Genomic DNA, 17617 nt, shown 5'->3' with positions numbered 1-17617 from the left:
TTATTAGTTTCCCCGGACTAATTCTGCTCCTACCCTGGCCTCTGGAAGTCTCTGCTGTCTCAGATCTGGTGGGGAGCCATGCAGAGAAGCACAGATGTTTGGAAACTGGTCCTTGCGTTCCTCATCCCCCCCCTCATCTACACCAAACTAATCAGCTTCAGGTATGTGATGAACTGAGAATGTTCAGTGTGTCAAATAGTTAGCTCTTTTTTACCGGACCGTGTAAGTGGAGCTGGCTAAGAAGAGCGAATGTCTCTTACTTACTTACTGACTGACTGACGCATTGTGAATGGCTAAAACCAAAACCTGAAACTGGATACGGTTATATTTAGACTGTTTCTGGCATGGAATAGTTCATCTTCAGTCTCGCTAGAAATGGCTAAATTCTTATGATTATTCCTATGAAGTTAGTAGATACTAGTAAGCGTATACTACACAATCCTCAATGGAGTCTAGCGACTGCATCACATACAGGAATGATACTGTAATGGAAATCACAACATGGGCTCAGGAATACTTCCAGAAAACATTGTCGGTGAACACAATCCACCGTGCCATTCGCCGTTGCCGGCTAAAACTCTATATGTCAAAAAATAAGCCGTATCTAAACAGGATCCAGAAGTGCAGGCATTTCTCTGGGCCAAGGATAATTAAAAAGAGCTGTGGCAAAGTGGAAAAGTGTTCTGTGGTTAGACAAATCAAAATTTGAAGTTCATTTTGGAAAACTGGGACACCATGTCATCCGGACTAAAGAGGACAAGGACAACCCAAGTTGTTATCAGCACTCAGTTCAGAAGACTGCATCTCTGATGGTATGGGGTTGCATGAGTGCATGTGGCGTGGGCAGCCTACACATCTGGAAAGGCACCATCAATGCTGACAGTTATATCCAAGTTCTAGAAAAACATATGCTCCCATCCAGACGTTGTCTCTTTCAGGGAAGACCTTGCATTTTCCAACATGACAATGCCAGACCACATACTGCATCAATTACAATGTCATGGCTGCATAGAAGAAGGATCCGGGTACTGAAATGGCCAGCCTGCAGTCCAGATCTTTCACCCATAGAAAACATTTGGTGCATCATGAAGAGGAAGGTGCGACAAAGAAAACCTAAGACATTTGAGCAACTAGAAGCCTGTATTAGACAAGATTGGGACAACATTCCTACTCATAAACTTGAGCCACTTGTCTCCTCAGTCCCCAGACGTTTGCTGTTATTAAAAGAAGAGGGGATGCCACATAGTGGTGAAAACATGGCCTTTTTTGAGATGTGTTGATGCCATGAAATTTTAAATCAACTTATTTTTCCCTTAAAGTGATACATTTTCTCAGTTTAAACATTTGATATGTCATCTATGTTTTATTCTTAATCAAATATAGACATTTGAAACTTCCACATCATTGCATTCTGTTTTTATTCACAATTGTACAGTGTCCCAACTTTTTTGGAATTGGGTTTGTACGTTGTTTTGCCATGAAATAAAAATATTTGTTCATGCCATGAAATGAAATAGCTTTGGCAGACTCGCTTGCAATTGCTAAATTCTTATGACTATTCCAGTAAGTTAGTAGATACCGGTAAAGCTTATTACTGGCTAATACGCTGTTCAAACGGCCAGTGGCAAACGCAATACATAGTAAAAAACGTTAGTCAGTTTATCTGTATCAATGTCATTCACGAATGGCCAATTAACTATTAAAAAGGCCAGTGGCAAAAGAGGATTTGTTCAGGATAGAGACAAGAGGCTATACTGATACCCAGCAACTGTACAGCTCAGTGGTGTAGTGGTTAACAACAAAGCCTTTCATGCAGGCGACCTGGATTTTAATCTCGAGGTGGCAACATTTTCTATTGCGAGTTAGCTGTTTCTCATGACTAGGTTGAGTCAAACTGTGTGGCTCTCCTGGGACTCTGTAAGGAATGTTTGGGTTTGTGAACAGAGCCCCAAAACCAAATGGCTTAAGAAACTCTTCTATAGTTTTACCTTTACGTAGATGGCTTTGTTATGGAAGAGTTTAGAATGTTTTATCTTTAGGCATGGATGGAATTGAACAATTAGTTGGTAGAGTCCTAATTCTATTACTTGGGGTTTGCGTTGTACTCATAATATTCTTTAGCAAAATTCCACATCCAGTCTCAATTGGGTGTTCATCCAGTTTTGTGAATAGTTTTTTGGTAAGTGGACCCCAGACTTCACAACAGACCCGGGAGTGCCCCCCAGTGAGAATGCTTTAACCCCAAAACATAGTTTGGGTAAGATGCTTCCCAATACTGTAGCTAAAAATGTGTAACTACTGCAGTTAATAAAAGCTTGCGAATTTGACTGACAGCTGTGTATTTTGCTATTATATTGCCTCAGTAAGCCATGCATGCTGAAATTATTTGCTTTCTGTCCCTCGTGCTGAACGTACTATTCTACATTGGTAAATACGATAAACGCCCACCCATGGAAATCAGATGACCGTCCAACATGTTTGTTCTAGCGCCGGGCCTGCTTCATACCTATAGAGGACATTGGGTTGTATAACTAATTGAATTTCATGAAGCGCAAACCTGTTTGGAATGTTACATTTCAGGAAAATGTGTATGGCTATATGGTGCTCTATGCACTGGCCTGCAAACAGTATACATTTTATTTCCTGGTGCTGCAGACTCTTATATTGACCTTGCCAATTCCTTGACATAGTACAGTAAAAGTAGAATAGGTCCATAACATAAACATTGTGTTTAGATTTTTTTATCTAGAGATTTTTGTTGGACCGCTCATGCAGAGCCGGCTAAGATGAGCAAATGTCTCTGACTGATTGAGTGAGTGAATGACTGACTACTGACACATTTTAATACGGTAGTGGTTAGAGACACAAACTACCACCTAGTGGACCGGATATCGAATCTGGTCAGTGACATGGAAGATTAGCTGAGGAAAGCGGGCTACAAACATCAGTAGCTACATACAGTAAACCAAGCAAACAAGCCGAACTGAAGATACAGCCACATTGAAGATACAGCCACATATGAAAACACCAATATGTTTTTAATTTAGATAGCTAAGTAGCAAGGTGACATAAATCAGGTATTATAATTTGTAGTACTGTTTTCATTGTTGGTCATGTTTGGACCCAACCGAGGTGAAATCAGTTTTATGTTTGAGATTCAACAGACATTCACATTCGTTCCTCCATACAGGCTCTCTTCCACATTTAGGGACCGAGGTAAAAGAGTGAACCAGGTAATTGTCGAAGTGTCAGAAGACAAATATAGTATAATTATGGATTCTCATCAATCAGTCCACATGCTAAATACTATACCACATTTCATATCAAAAAGATCTGTATTGATTTATCACTAATCAATAAATGAATGGAAGCATGTTTAATTGAGTATTTCTTCAATATCGTTTTCAATGATTGTCAAAGGAACTTCAAATCTGATGTATATCATTCAAAATAGGTGGCCTAGTTGTTCAATCTAAGATTTGGTGAAAAACGTCATTATGGATTTATTAATAATCAATAACTAAATGGAACCACGTTTATTTTGGTATATCTTCAATATTTCTTACAATGTGGCTGTTTTGTGTTTCCTTTAGAAAATGAGTTCAGTAAATGTTTGCGTTTTATAGGTTTGTTTTTTTTGTTGGAAAATTATTTCTTAGGCTGTTTTAAAATGAAATGTTCTCCCTTTCAGGGAACCTGAGGAAGAGGAGAATTTAAAGGGGCCTTGTGACCAAGACATTGACAGTTTGGAGGCAGGAAATGCCCTGATGTTGTCCTCCCCTGACATCAATCAAATGTAAACACATTTACCCACAAACACACACTTGTACACGCACACACTAATAAATACATATATACAAACACATAAATTCATTATACTTATTCTGGTCCTCTCAGGAAAGAGGGGGATGAGGAACATGTTCCTTTCAAGGGTGAAGAAGCACTCTCCTCCAGTCCCAGGAAGCCCTACATAGTGATGCGCTGGAGGGAGTTCTGGTTCGCTCCCGTCACCTCTTTCCTAGGCAATGTGCTGATGTACTTTGTGTTCCTTGGCTTGTTTGCTTACATCTTACTGTTGGACTTCAAGCCCCCGCCTAATGGCCCATGTACCTTGGAATTGATTCTCTACTTTTGGGTCTTCACTCTCGTCTGTGAGGAGATCCGACAGGTAGGATGCATTGCATGTCAACACTCATTCACACAAATGCATAGACAAAGTGCATTGGCAAGAACATATAAAGTCACCTTTAAAATCATTATCATTATTGATTTAGATTAGCATACCTAAAAATGTTCAGGTATGCTAAACATCTTTATTATTATTTTTTCTGTTGTGCACATTTGGTATTTTAAAGGGACAATATTTTGGCATTTTGCTGAAATTGCTAGAAGTATAAGTAATTGAATACCTGTTCTAGCTGATTGGGATGGCTGTCCAACTCCAACAGGATCCAATGTTTGCAAGCTTACAGACATTTCTAAAACAGGTTTTCCTGTTTTTATTATGGGGTATTGAGTGTAGATTGATGGAATGATAATCAATTATAAATAAAGTCTTTAACACAACAAAACATGCAACAAGTGAATACTTTCCTGAAGGCACTGTATTAAAACATTAGCTAGCTAAACCGTAGCTAGCTATTTGCTGCCCATGTTGCTTCTCGGTAGTTAACGTGGTAAACATTAGTTAACTGCAGTTAACGGTATTTTGAAGGCTTATTTAAAGTAGGATAAAACCTTACAGTTCATGATAACTCCCTTTTATGTGAAATCCCATCTTGTCTACATTAGTCTTTTTTTTGCTGCTAATTGACCAGGAACTGGTGCCAATAATTTGACATATATTTTTTTAGATTAAGTTTTAATATTTACTTTGCCTTACATTTTACATGACACACCTTTTCGCTTATTTTCATCAAGGTTGCCATTCATTTCTGTCCTTTCCCTTACGTATTTTTCTCTTTGTCTTTATCAGTCTTATTTCAGGGTCAACGCCAGTTTATATCAGAGACTGAAGCTCTACCTCCAAGACATGTGGAATAAATGTGACATCACAGCCATCTCACTCTTTGCACTGGGTCTTGTCTGCAGGTTTGTAATGAAATGTACACTGCGTGCACAATTATTACGCAAATCATATTCCTCAAGATTTATTTCACTGTTGAACAAACACAATTCTCTCAGTCAATCCAAAATATAATTGAACCTCAAACCTGAATGTTTAACAAAGGAAACATTTGTTTTGATCTTTCTCAGGGGAATACATACAGTAAGTGTGCACAATTATTAGGGACCAATTAGTGTGCACAATTATAAGGCAACTAACTTACAAAAATGATTTCTCCAATTTTGTTTATTCTGACTTCTTTGAGTAAGTGCAACAAATAAGCGACACAAAAAGAAAATTAAATAACATTTCTGGCCTTTCAAAAATATTCAGTAACAGATATAGCCACCCTTCTTTTCAATAACTGCCATGAGCCTTCCATCCATGCAGTCTGTCAGTTTTTTGATCTGATCACAATCAACTTTCACTGAAGCAGCAATCACAGCCTCCCAAGTGCTGTTCAAAGAGGTGTATTGTCTTCCCTGACTGTAAATCTCACATTTGAGAAGGGTCCTCAATAGGATTTAAGTCAGGTAAGGAAGGGGGCCAGGTCATTATTCGGGCATTTTTGAGGCCCTTGCTTGCTAGCCAAGCAGTGGAGTACTTGGATGCATGTGATGGAGAATTGTCCTGCATAAAGAACATGGCCTTCTTGAATGTTGGGAATGCTGAGGACTTCTCCCTGTACCACTGCTTGAAGAAAGTACAGTGGAGAGAACAAGTATTTGATACACTGCCGATTTTGCAGGTTTTCCTACTTACAAAGCATGTGGAGGTCTGTAATTTTTATCATAGGTACACTTCAACTGTGAGAGATGGAATCTAAAACAAAAATCCAGAAAATCATCATAATTTTTAAATAATTAATTTGCATTTCCCTTTGTAACTTTTATGGAAAGGATATCAAGGCGTAGTCGGGGTGGGGAAGGGGTTGCAGTTCGGTGGGCTGGGGTTCTCATCGCTGCTTTTTGCGGATGATGTGGTCCTGATGGCATCATCGGTCTGTGACCTTCAGCACTCACTGGACCGGTTCGCAGCCGAGTGTGAAGCGGTCGGAATAAGGATTAGCACCTCTAAATATGAGGCCTTAGTTCTCAGCAGGAAACCGATGGAGTGCCTCCTCCGGGTAGGGAATGAGCGTTACCCCAAGTAAAAGAGTTCAAGTATCTCAGGGTCTTGTTCGCGAGTAAGGGGACAATGGAGCGGGAGATTGGCCGGAGAATCGGAGCAGTGGGGGCGGTATTGCATTCGCTTTACCGCACCGTTGTGACGAAAAGAGAGCTGAGCCGGAAGGCAAAGCTCTCAATATACCGGTCAATTTTCGTTCCTACCCTCACCTATGGTCATGAAGGCTGGATCATGACCGAAAGAGCTAGAGCGGCTGAAATGGGATTTCTCAGAAGGGTGGCTGGCTTCTCCCTTAAGGATAGGGTGAGAAGCTCAGCCATCCATGAGGAACTCAGAGTAGAGCCGCTGCTCCTTTGCATCAAAGGAGCCAGTTGAGGTGGTTCGGGCATCTGGTAAGGATGCCCCCAGGACGTCTCCCTAGAGAAGTGTTCCAGACACATCCAGCTGGGAGGAGACCTCGGGGTAGGCCCAGGACTAGGTGGAGAGATTATATTTCAACACTGGCCTGGGAACGCCTTGGGATCCCCCAGTCAGAGCTGGCAAATGTGGCTCGGGAAAGGGAAGTTTGGGGTCCCTTGCTGGAGCTGCTGTCCCCGCGACCCGATACCGGATAAGCGGATGAAGATGAGATGAGATAATTTGCATTTTATTGCATGACATAAGTATTTGATCACCTACCAACCAGTAAGAATTCCGTCTCTCACAGACCTGTTCGTTTTTCTTTAAGAAGCCCTCCTGTTCTCCACTCATTACCTGTATTAACTGCACCTGTTTGAACTCGTTACCTGTATAAAAGACACCTGTCCACACACTCAATCAAATAGATTCCAACCTCTCCATAATGGCCAAGACCAGAGATCTGTGTAAGGACATCAGGGATAAAATTGTAGACTTGCACAAGGCTGGGACGGGCTACAGGACAATAGGCAAGCAGCTTGCTGTGAAGGCAACAACTGTTGGTGCAATTATTAGAAAATGGAAGAAGATGACAGTCAATCTCTCTCAGTCTGGGGCTCCATGCAAGATCTCTTGGAGGTGGAAACATCATTCTTTGGGAATGCTTTTCTGCAAAGGGGACAGGTCGACTGCATGGTATTGAGGGCAGGATGGATGGGGCCATGTATCGCGATATCTTGGCCAACAACCTCCTTCCCTCAGTAAGAGCATTGAAGATGGGTAGTGGCTGGGTCTTCCAGCATGACAACGACCCAAAACACACAGCCAGGGCAAGTATGGATGGAGGAGTAGGCCAAAATCCCTGCTGCAGTGTGTGCAAACCTGGTCAAGAACTACAGGAAACGTATGATATCTGTAATTGCAAACAAAGGTTTCTGTACCAAATATTAAGTTCTGCTTTTCTGATGTATCAAATACTTATGTCATGCAATAAAATGCCAATTTATTACTTAAAATCATACAATGTGATTTTCTGGATTCTGTCACTCACAGTTGAAGAGTACCTATGATAAAAAGTGGGAAAACCTGCAAAATCAGCAGTGTATCATATACTTGTTCTCCCCACTGTATCTTCCAGAAACTGGCAGTAGGTATGGGAGTTGTGTTTCAGTCCATCTTCAACCCGAAAAGGTCCTACTACCTCATCCTTAATGATAGCAGCCCATACCAGTACCCCTACTCCACCTTGCTGGTGCCTGACTCAAAGTGGTGCCCTGTGTCTATTAGTGATGGCCACAGGCCCATCCATCTGGTCTATCAAGAGTCACTCCTATTTCATCTGTCTATAAAACCATAGAAAAATCGGTCTTCAGTTATTTATTTGCCCAATCTATATGCTTTAACGTGTGAAACTTATTCAGTGGTGGTGTTTTTTCAGCCTTCTTGACCTTGGCCATGTGTTTGAGCACTTGACACCTTGTACAGGGGTCTGCATGGGTACCCTGACTGGTCTGTGGCTATGTAGCCCCATACATGACAAACTGCGATGCATTGTGTGTTCTGACACCTTTCTTTCAGTACCAGCATTCACTTTTTCTGCAATTTGAGCTACAGTAGCTCATCTGTTGGATCAGACCACACGGGCCAGTCTTCACTCATCAATGCATCAATGCCAGTTCACCGCTTCTCCTTCCTTGGACCACTTTTGATAGGTACTGACCACTGCACACCGGGAACACCCCACAACGGCTGCAGTTTTGGAGATGCTCTGACCCAGTCATCTAGCTATCAAAATTTGGACCTTGCCAAAGTCGTCCAATCTCCATCACATGCACACCCCTTCTTGTACTGTTGTCTCTGCTCCTCTGACACTGGACTTCTCATCATTCCAAAAACTAGACTCTGTACCATGGTACAAAAACTAAACTCTGGAACTCTCTCTCTCTCTTCAGCCACCTACAACTCAGTTTCCATCACCACATTTAAAAATAGACTTAAAACTGACTTGTTTATGCTGGCTTTTCCCTCTGTGTAGCATGAACCTCAGTTAGCTTCAGTGGTACTTCATAGTTAATCTTTTCTTTCCTTGATGTCTGGTTCTTTACAGGGTCCTTACGATTTTTGTAAGACACTTAAAATCCAATGTATTATAATTAATGAAGGTTTCTGAAGTCCAATTGTCTGTGCAAATTAATCCAAAAATGTCCTTTGTGGTTACATTCATAACCACGGTGAGGCGAAAATCCCAACGCTGCTTACCACCAAAATAACCTTATCACAACAGTTCAGCATGGTGGTGGAAATGTCAAGGTCTGGGGCTGCTTTTCCTTCTCAGGAATTGGTTTAATTCACATCATCAAGGGAATAATTAATTCTGAGGTATACCAGGAGATTCTTGAACAGAACATCAGGCCATGAGTCAAGGAGTTAAAGCTAGGCAAAATTTGAACAAGACTACGACCCATGTATTTAAATCTACCAAAGAATAGATCAGGAGAAAGAAGATTTGTGTTTTGGATTGGCCAAGTCCAAGTCCTGACCTTAACTCAATCGAGATGCTGTGGCAGGACCTGAATCGGGCAGTACATGCCAGACCCCCCTCAAACCTCACTCGATTGGCTGAGTTCTGTAGGAAGTGGGCAAAAATCCCTCAAAAAAGATGTCAAAAACTGATTAGTGGCTACAGGAGATGTTTACCCCAAGTTGGAGATGCCGCAAGCTCTTATGGAAATACTTTCAAACAGCACTGTTTATGAGTAGCCAATCTTTTGTTACTTGTAAAATGCCATTAATGGTGTGATTTTGCTCAAAACATAGACTGATACATTTCACCAGAACTTAAAAATGTGTTTTGTGTGTGGACCTCTGGGAAGCGTAACAGTTTGTCTGAGCAACAACTAACAATTATCGTAATGACAGGAAGCAGTATTAAAAGGAAACTGACTAGTCAGAAATCAAGTTTCCTTGTTTTACTCTGTGACTATAAGTAAGTATTTCTTATGTGTTTTAGAAACTTTAAGTGGTCCTATGAGTTTGGCCGTGCTGTGATGGCTGTGGACTACATGGTTTTTACCCTCCGTCTCATCCACATTTTTGCCATTCACAAACAGCTGGGACCCAAGATCATCATCGTTGAAAAAATGGTAAGGGCTCATTAAAATGAAGAAAATCTAATACACTGCAATGCGTCTAGATCATAGAATTGTCACAGCTTCGACTGGGTCAAAAGTGGGGGAGGTGAAGCAGCAGAGGGCGCAGTTTTCACAAGAATTCATAATAATGAAGTTCCCTAATTGTACCCATGCTATACCTTAGCAAGTTTGCAATTGCAATTCTAAGGGAGGGTATTTATCCAAATAGGGTATTTTTCTGTTTTAATTGTAATACATTTAATTATTATTTTTCCACTGGGATGTTGAGGGTTACTGAGTGTAAATAAAGTAGAAAAAAATCCAGATTTTATGTGTTTTCATTTCAGACTGGAAGACAACAAATATTTTAATATGTTCTTTCCCTCCTGATTTGCAGATTAAGGACGTCTTCTTCTTCCTGTTCTTCCTGGCGGTGTGGATCATGGCCTACGGCGTAGCCAATCAGGCTCTGCTCTATGCTTATGACCCTCGCCCCCTTTGGATCTTTCGCAGAGTGTTCTATAGACCATACCTACACATATATGGACAGATTCCCATAAACGAAATGGATGGTGGGTTGATGTGTGTGCACCAGTGTGGTTTGCAAGTATATGCACATACAGTACTTTATTCAGTAGCACTTTAAAGCAGGTGTTCTCATGTATGTATGCGTACATCCTTTATAACAGCTATTTTATAAGTATTTCACAGTGTAGTGGTGAGAGAGTCCTGATGTTCATCAGAATAAATGATTATTGGTTATCACTTACAGAGAAACATGCCACATATCGACTTTTTAAACAAATTCAAGAAAATATGGTAGGGGACGTTACCTGTTCTCAGGCAGATTAATTTCATCTCGTTCAACAGTATGCATTAACCTTACTTGTCAGCTAAGCTACATACCAGTGCATTATTACAGTTATTGATGTAAAGATAGGCTTAACAAAATAATATCCCACTTTTTATTCTGCGGTAATAAACCTGGTAAAGTTGTTAACAACTGTAGCTGAGTTCCCTCTCACAACAGTCTGCAACTAATTTCAGGTATGTGTATACTTTTTACTAATGAGATAAGGGCCCGTAAGTATGTATTACACTTTTGTTCTACTACGGCTATTGTTTAAATTGGAGATATTGCTATTTTTTCTCTCTTATTTCTCTGTCTCTCTCTATCTCTGTTTTCCTCCTCTCTGTATCCCCTCCCAATACCTATACATTAACCCCTCCTCTTTGTACCCTGTCTACCTTTTTAACCCTCCCCCTCTCACCGCCTCCCTCCTCTCCCTCTCTGTCCGAAGCTGACAAACTGGATGATGGGAGAAAGTGCACCAGTAACATCACCCTGATTGAGGATGGGGCGGAGCCCTGCACAAGTACCTACGCCAACTGGCTGGTTGTCCTCTTATTGGTCATCTACCTCCTGGTCACCAACATCCTCCTGGTCAACCTGCTCATCGCCATGTTCAGGTAAGAGAACCTCTGTCCCTCTCTCATCTCTATTTGTCTCTCTTTCCCTATTTCATTATGCCCTTCCTTCGCTCTTATTCACATTTAAATTTGAGTAATTTAGCAGATGCTTCCATCCAACCCTTAAGATAGCTTAAGGAGACATAGCAGAGATATATTGGTCTTATCTTGCTCTACCAACTCCCTTTGGCAAATTGGGCACCAGCAAAAGCTAACTAAGGTCATTGAGTGGCCGTTCCCCTATACAAGTTTTTTTGATGTGTATTAAGTTACAGTCGTGTTGATGTATAATGAAATATCATCTTCCCATGGTTTGTGTGATCGTTCTGCCTCTATTTTGCTTAATTTTGAAAATGTTCATTGTCTAGGGCAGTCTGCCTATTTTGCACGCCAACAGAAGGCTTTTTTCACACTGGCTGAGAAGGAGGTGTGAGCACGATTCAGAGTGTAGCCACACATTCATCTTGTGAAAAAGACATGTTTCAAGTTTGATAACAGGATGAGAATAATTCACATTACCTTTTGACAAAATACTGAAAAATATAATTGGAAAAAATACAAAAATAATACTTGTAAAAACATTAAATATTTTTGGAATATGGAGCCTTGTAATTTAATTGATCCCCCCTAAATGATGGATGGAATTCCTTGTCAAGTTGGTCTCTTGAAGATAATTATTGGACCAATCAAATCCCCCTAGTATTCTGACAAGTAATAATACATTAGCCCCCCCACTTAGATCCCCCCACTCTTTCTATCTTCCTCTGACTCTGTCCTTTCTACAGTCACACTTTCTCCAAAGTGCAGGAAAACAGCGACACCTACTGGAAGTTCCAGCGCTACAACTTGATCTTGGAATACCACTCTAGACCCTGTCTGGCCCCACCCTTCATCATAATCTCCCACATCCACCTCTTGATTAAGAGACATATCCGCAAGATCCCTTCCACCAAGATCAAACACTTTGGTAAGAGAGGGAGGGAGACAGGGGAAAGTGAGGGTGGGAAGAGGGAGGATGATGGGAGCAGATGGGGACAAAAACCAATGACTAGATAATGTGCCTCCAGTTTAAGAGCCGGTTTCAACAGTTTAAGCCTTGATTATGTGGAATCTGAGCATTAACAATAAACATTGAGCTAAATGCAGAATCTCTATTGAGATGGATTTATTTTTTCCAGGCCTAACCTTAATCTGTATACATGAAAGCAGTACCAAATCATCCACTGCACATCCAGAGTCAGAATTGTGACTTCTAGTGGGGTTGTGGCTAAAAATGTGTAACAGAAGCTCTACAAAAAAATATATATTTCTAATTTCTCTCTTTCTCTTCCTCATCAATTAATCCTTCAGTTCTCGAGATCCGGGATAGAGAGGCCAGTAGACTAAACACGTGGGAGGCCATCCAGAAGGAGAATATACTGACTGTGCAGAACAAACGAGAGAGAGAGAAGGATTCAGAGAGACTCAAACGCACCTCTGTCAAGTGAGGCTCTGATCTGTCTTAAACATTGTACATTTTTCATGTCATAGATTAAATATTAGATGCAATTAAGTTAACAGCTCGGCTTGATCTTGCCTATCAATAGAAGGGCTGACACCTAAACCCCATTGCCCACAATACATGCGCATGCATTTTAAAATGTAATTTTACTCACTTGTGTTATTCAATCATTTCACCAACCCAGCTCGCTCGCTACAAGAAGCAGCTGTGTTACCAGGTGCTAAAATAAAACGAGGTTCTATTTGAGACGCTGGACTTGCTGCAAGTTGTGCCACTCTCTTCTACTCATTGGTTGTCACAAGCATTCTAACCCACGTGGGTAGTTGACAGATGAACGGGAGAGAAAATTCGAAGCTAACTTAGTAAAAGAAACATATTTAATCCTTCCATCTGTGGATCAATCCTGAGATTAGAGAAACACTTCATTTTGTGTGACATCGTGTCAACATTCTTCAAAGATTTAGCAAAACAAGGACTATAATATATATGCCTTTCAGGTAAAACTCTGCAATACATCATACATTTGTATATACAGGTTTCATATGCTAGCTACAGCAAGCTATCTTAATATCCATGGATGTTTTATTCAGATTTTACATAAAAATTTTAGTTATTTAGCAGATGGTCTTATCCAATTATTATTAGTGAGTACATTAGTGAATGATGTAGCTATCTGCAAAGGAAGAAAGGCATAAGAATTAAAAAAATCTACTTTCCCACAATAGTGCATACAACATATATTTTAGCATTGTTACGCATTGATAATTTATTTTGGGACACAGTTCAGACTGAAAACGCCACATATTAATTTAATTATTTATTTGGAACATGAAATAATTGTATACAGGTCTTGGCGTTACCTTCTGCTCATCTGGGGTAACTCACTGCCATCACATGATTGTGTATTCAGTAGTGTTGATAATGATATTGAACCATAATATCATTAATAACAATCCCCATAGGCAATGAGCAAGGTACGCAGTACCAATCCCCCCAATGAAAAGGACTCACAGAACTAAACAGGTGGAGGCAGGGGTGGTGGGTGGGTTCACACCCACATGCTAGTAAGAGCGGCACACATCAGACTGAGTGACATGACTATTAAATAGTTAGGATGAAATCTGATATGTCTTAGCTGATATGTCACTGACCAATGACTGCTCATGTTTCCTGTCTGAACTGGCTATGCTAATTAATTGGGCCAAAAATTAAAAATCATTATTATGAATGCACTGATTGGCACATTCTGTATATACTGTGCTCTAACAGGAGGGCTTCTTAAAGAAAAACTAACAGGTCTGTGAGAGCCGGAATTCTTACTGGTTGGTAGGTAATCAAATACGTATGTCATGCAATAAAATGCAAATTAATTACTTAAAAATCATACAGTTTGATTTTCTAGAAAATATTTTTTGATTCCGTCAAGCACAAAATTATAGACTTCTACATGCTTTGTAAGTGGGAAAACCTGCAAAATCGGCAGTGTATCAAATACTTGTTCTCCCCACTGTATATGTACCATTTATGGAGAAAAACATGAGTGAGCAGGCAAAACAATTTATTTATGTTTCTTTTGGGATTCACTTTCAAGTGTAGGTCATAACAGAATGGCACAAACATAAAACAAAACATGGCAACAAAGAAAAAAATTAACTGACCCCTGTTCAAAAGTCTGCATACCCTTAGTTCTTAAAACTGTATTGCCTCCTTTATCATCAATGACAGCATGCAGTCCTTTGTAATAGTTGTCTATGAGGCCCCGAATTCTTGCAGGTGGTATAGCTGCCCTTTCGTTTTGGCAAAATGCCTCCATTTCATGCAAAGTCTTTGGTCGTCTTGCATGAACCGAGCGTTTGAGATCTCCCCAGAGTGGCTCGATGATATTAAGGTCAGGAGACTGTGATGGCCATTCCAGAACCTTCACCATTTTCTGCTGTAACCACTGGAGGGCCTTGTGCTTAGGGTGATTGTTGTGCTGGAAAGTCCAAGAGCGTCCCATGCGCAGCTTTCATGCAGAAGAATGCAAATTGTCTGCCAGTATTTTCTGATTACATGCGGCATTCATCTTCCCATCAATTTTCAAAAGATTCCCTGTGCCTCTAGAGATCACACACCCCCAAAGCATCAGTGAGCCACCACCAAGCTTCACAGTGGGGATGGTATTCAACTATAGGCCTTGTTGACCCCTCTTCAAACATAGCACTTATGGTTGTGACCATAAAGCTGTATTTTGATCTCGTCACTTCAAATTACAATGTGCCAGAAGCTGTGAGGCGTGTCAGGGTGTTGTCAGGCATATTGTAACTTACTTTTTTGTGGATTTGGCGCAGTAAAGGCTTCTTTCTGACAACTCGACCATGCAGCTAATTTTTGTTCAAGTATCATCCTGTTGCACTCCTTGAAACAACCACACCGTCTTTTTTCAAAGCAGCCTGTATTTCCCCTGAGGTTACCTGTGGGTTTTTCTTTGTATCCTGAACAATTCTTCTGGCGGTTTTGGCTGAATTCTTTCTTGCTCTACCTGACCTTGGCTTGGTATCAAGAGATCCAAGAATTTTCCAATTGAAGTGAGGAGTGAACTGACCCCTAACCTTTTGTTTGTGCTTGTGCCTAAAGGGTGGACAGTGTCTTAAAACAGATGGCAGAGATCCGGGACCATGACCGCAGGCTCAGAACGCTGGAGACCGAGGTCAGTGTCAGTATGGGACTCTGGATGCAACTCAAACACACACACACACAGTCTGCATGCATCATTCTTTATTTGCCTAGTAGTGATGAGACACTCAAGCCTACAGTTTCAGTTGTCCTTAATGGGCAGGATGGTTTAGTGTGTATGTGTTTGTGGGTGTTTGTGTGTGTGTGTGTGTTCGCCCTGTGTATCTAAGGACATTTTGGTCAATCCTCATTTACACATTTCTTTTAGGGTGAAGTTTCGAGTTGAGGTTAAAATTAGAGTCAGGGACAAAATTGGTCAGAGTTAGGTTTAGGTATTGGAGGTTAGGTTAACTTCAGGCATTTGAGGTTAATGTTCAGGTATGGTAAGGGTTAGAGTAAATGTAATTTCAGGGTTAGGGGCTAGGAGGTACAGAATAGTTTTTTCAAGGGTACCGTATTTCTTACTTTGATATCAATTCTGGTAATGTGTGTGTGTGTTTGTGTGTGTGTATACATGACGGGGGCTTTAAGCATATCCCCTGGTTTCTCTACATTTGGACTGCAGCTGTTGTATCACGGTACAGACCCATACGTAATGGTTCCACCTCTCACCCCCTCTTCTATCTCATTACCAGTTGGAGTTCTGTACCAGTGCCCTCTCCTGGATAATGGAGGGTCTTTCTGAGAGTAATAATTTCAAGATGACACGTTCTATGCCCACTCTTAGGTAAAGTTGCTTACAGACACCTATATGTAATACATATGTTCTCTTAGATATACTAGGTTACACATGTATTTCTGTGTAAGGTTGGGTCAGTTGTTAGAGCATGAGGGAAATGTACAGACTCATTACTGTAAGACTCTGGATACATTACTTAATTGTTGCCTCCTTTCTCCTCCAAGAGGTGTTTCCAATTATGTTAAAGGGTATATATTAAAGGGTAACTTTATCAAATGTTTGAAGTTATGGGTTTGAAATTGTTCATTAGTATTTATTTGGGGGTGGGTAAAATGTATTGACTACTAACACTGGCTCAAATCTCTCAGCACCTACTTGCTAGATGTAGTATGTTTTCAGACCCCTTTAGAGACCTTCATTTGTTGGTGTACCAACAATGTTATTTCAGTCTATCTCAGTGAATTTTGATTCCCTGTTTGTGTGGCACTCATATCTGTGCGCTTCTGTTTGTGTGTCCATCAATTCACAACTTTCCTCATTTCCTTAATTTGAACAATATAAACTATTATTAAGCTATATATATAAGCTATTATTAAAACTATCTTATGGTTTGACTCTCAAGAACACTTACTGTATGTGTTAATTGTAACCCTCAATAATGCTCACGAGCTGTATAAGATGTGTGAAAATGGCTATGGCAACATCACAAATCAAAAGAAAAACTGTGATTTTTACTGACAGTTACTCTTTAATTTAAATGAATTTAACTTGTTCAATACAAATGTAATACATATAAGATGCTTCTTTACTGTGAAAGTAGAAAGTCGTACTAACTTATGCCTCCGCTAGTAAAATTATAAATGGAAGTAACTTTATTTCATGGTCTTTATTTTTAATTGGAAACATATCTGATGGTCTGTTTTTAAATGTTCATATTCTGATTACTTCCTTTGACTTTTAGCTTGTAGTGGTTGATGTTAGCTGCAGTTTGCATTGGCCTGTGGAAAAACCCTCAATTCTTGGGCCACAGACTATATTTAAGGTGATAAAATGTCTAACATAGCAAAAACTTTTCAGTGGGAAGAAAAGTGATGTTGTCCTGTAAGTATATTGAACTCTATTGAATATGTATTAATTAATTGCATGCATTAATTTCAGTTTGGTTGTTTTCTTTTTCAGATCTGATCCTCCAAATATCTGACTAATGTCTAAGAATAACAGTGAATTCAACAAATTTGCTCACAGACATGAGGATCTACAATCACTGTAATTCAGGGCCAAAGAATTTTACAGAATGCCAAAGACCAAATCATTCATGATGTTTTTTATCATTTGAAATGCTGCCAGTTTTGATACAAACCATTCCTTTTCTACTATATATTGATATGTATGTGTTTTTATAGAATGGATGGGCAATCTCTTTAATATATAAACATTTTTCTAAAGTGCAATTTAAAATTCTATACCTGCATAACCTCATCCCCAGGCTGTTGCGCAATGCAAACTCACACCTAACATTTGAAATGTGCCATTTGCAACAGACCATATTC

General features: G+C 40.1%; 1 protein-coding gene across 1 annotated transcript in view; it reads left to right on the top strand.

Annotated features, from left to right (window-relative positions):
- LOC105031629 (transient receptor potential cation channel subfamily M member 4) overlaps positions 1-17617 on the top strand; it is a 59070-nt gene extending 41453 nt beyond the window's left edge. The window contains exons 16-27 of the mRNA XM_010906179.5: positions 49-161; positions 3692-3796; positions 3898-4168; positions 4976-5091; positions 9642-9774; positions 10160-10334; positions 11064-11232; positions 12018-12199; positions 12583-12715; positions 15350-15422; positions 16024-16115; positions 17247-17617. Coding sequence (XP_010904481.1) covers positions 49-161; positions 3692-3796; positions 3898-4168; positions 4976-5091; positions 9642-9774; positions 10160-10334; positions 11064-11232; positions 12018-12199; positions 12583-12715; positions 15350-15422; positions 16024-16115; positions 17247-17268 — 1584 coding nt within the window. The 3' untranslated portion in view covers positions 17269-17617. The remainder of the gene's footprint in view (positions 1-48; positions 162-3691; positions 3797-3897; positions 4169-4975; positions 5092-9641; positions 9775-10159; positions 10335-11063; positions 11233-12017; positions 12200-12582; positions 12716-15349; positions 15423-16023; positions 16116-17246) is intronic.

The sequence above is a fragment of the Esox lucius genome, chromosome 11 (genome assembly GCF_011004845.1).
Source record: "Esox lucius isolate fEsoLuc1 chromosome 11, fEsoLuc1.pri, whole genome shotgun sequence".
NCBI classification, from domain to species: Eukaryota; Metazoa; Chordata; class Actinopteri; order Esociformes; family Esocidae; genus Esox; species Esox lucius.
Note: the sequence above shows the minus strand (reverse complement) of the source record. Positions and strands in the feature narration are given on the sequence as shown.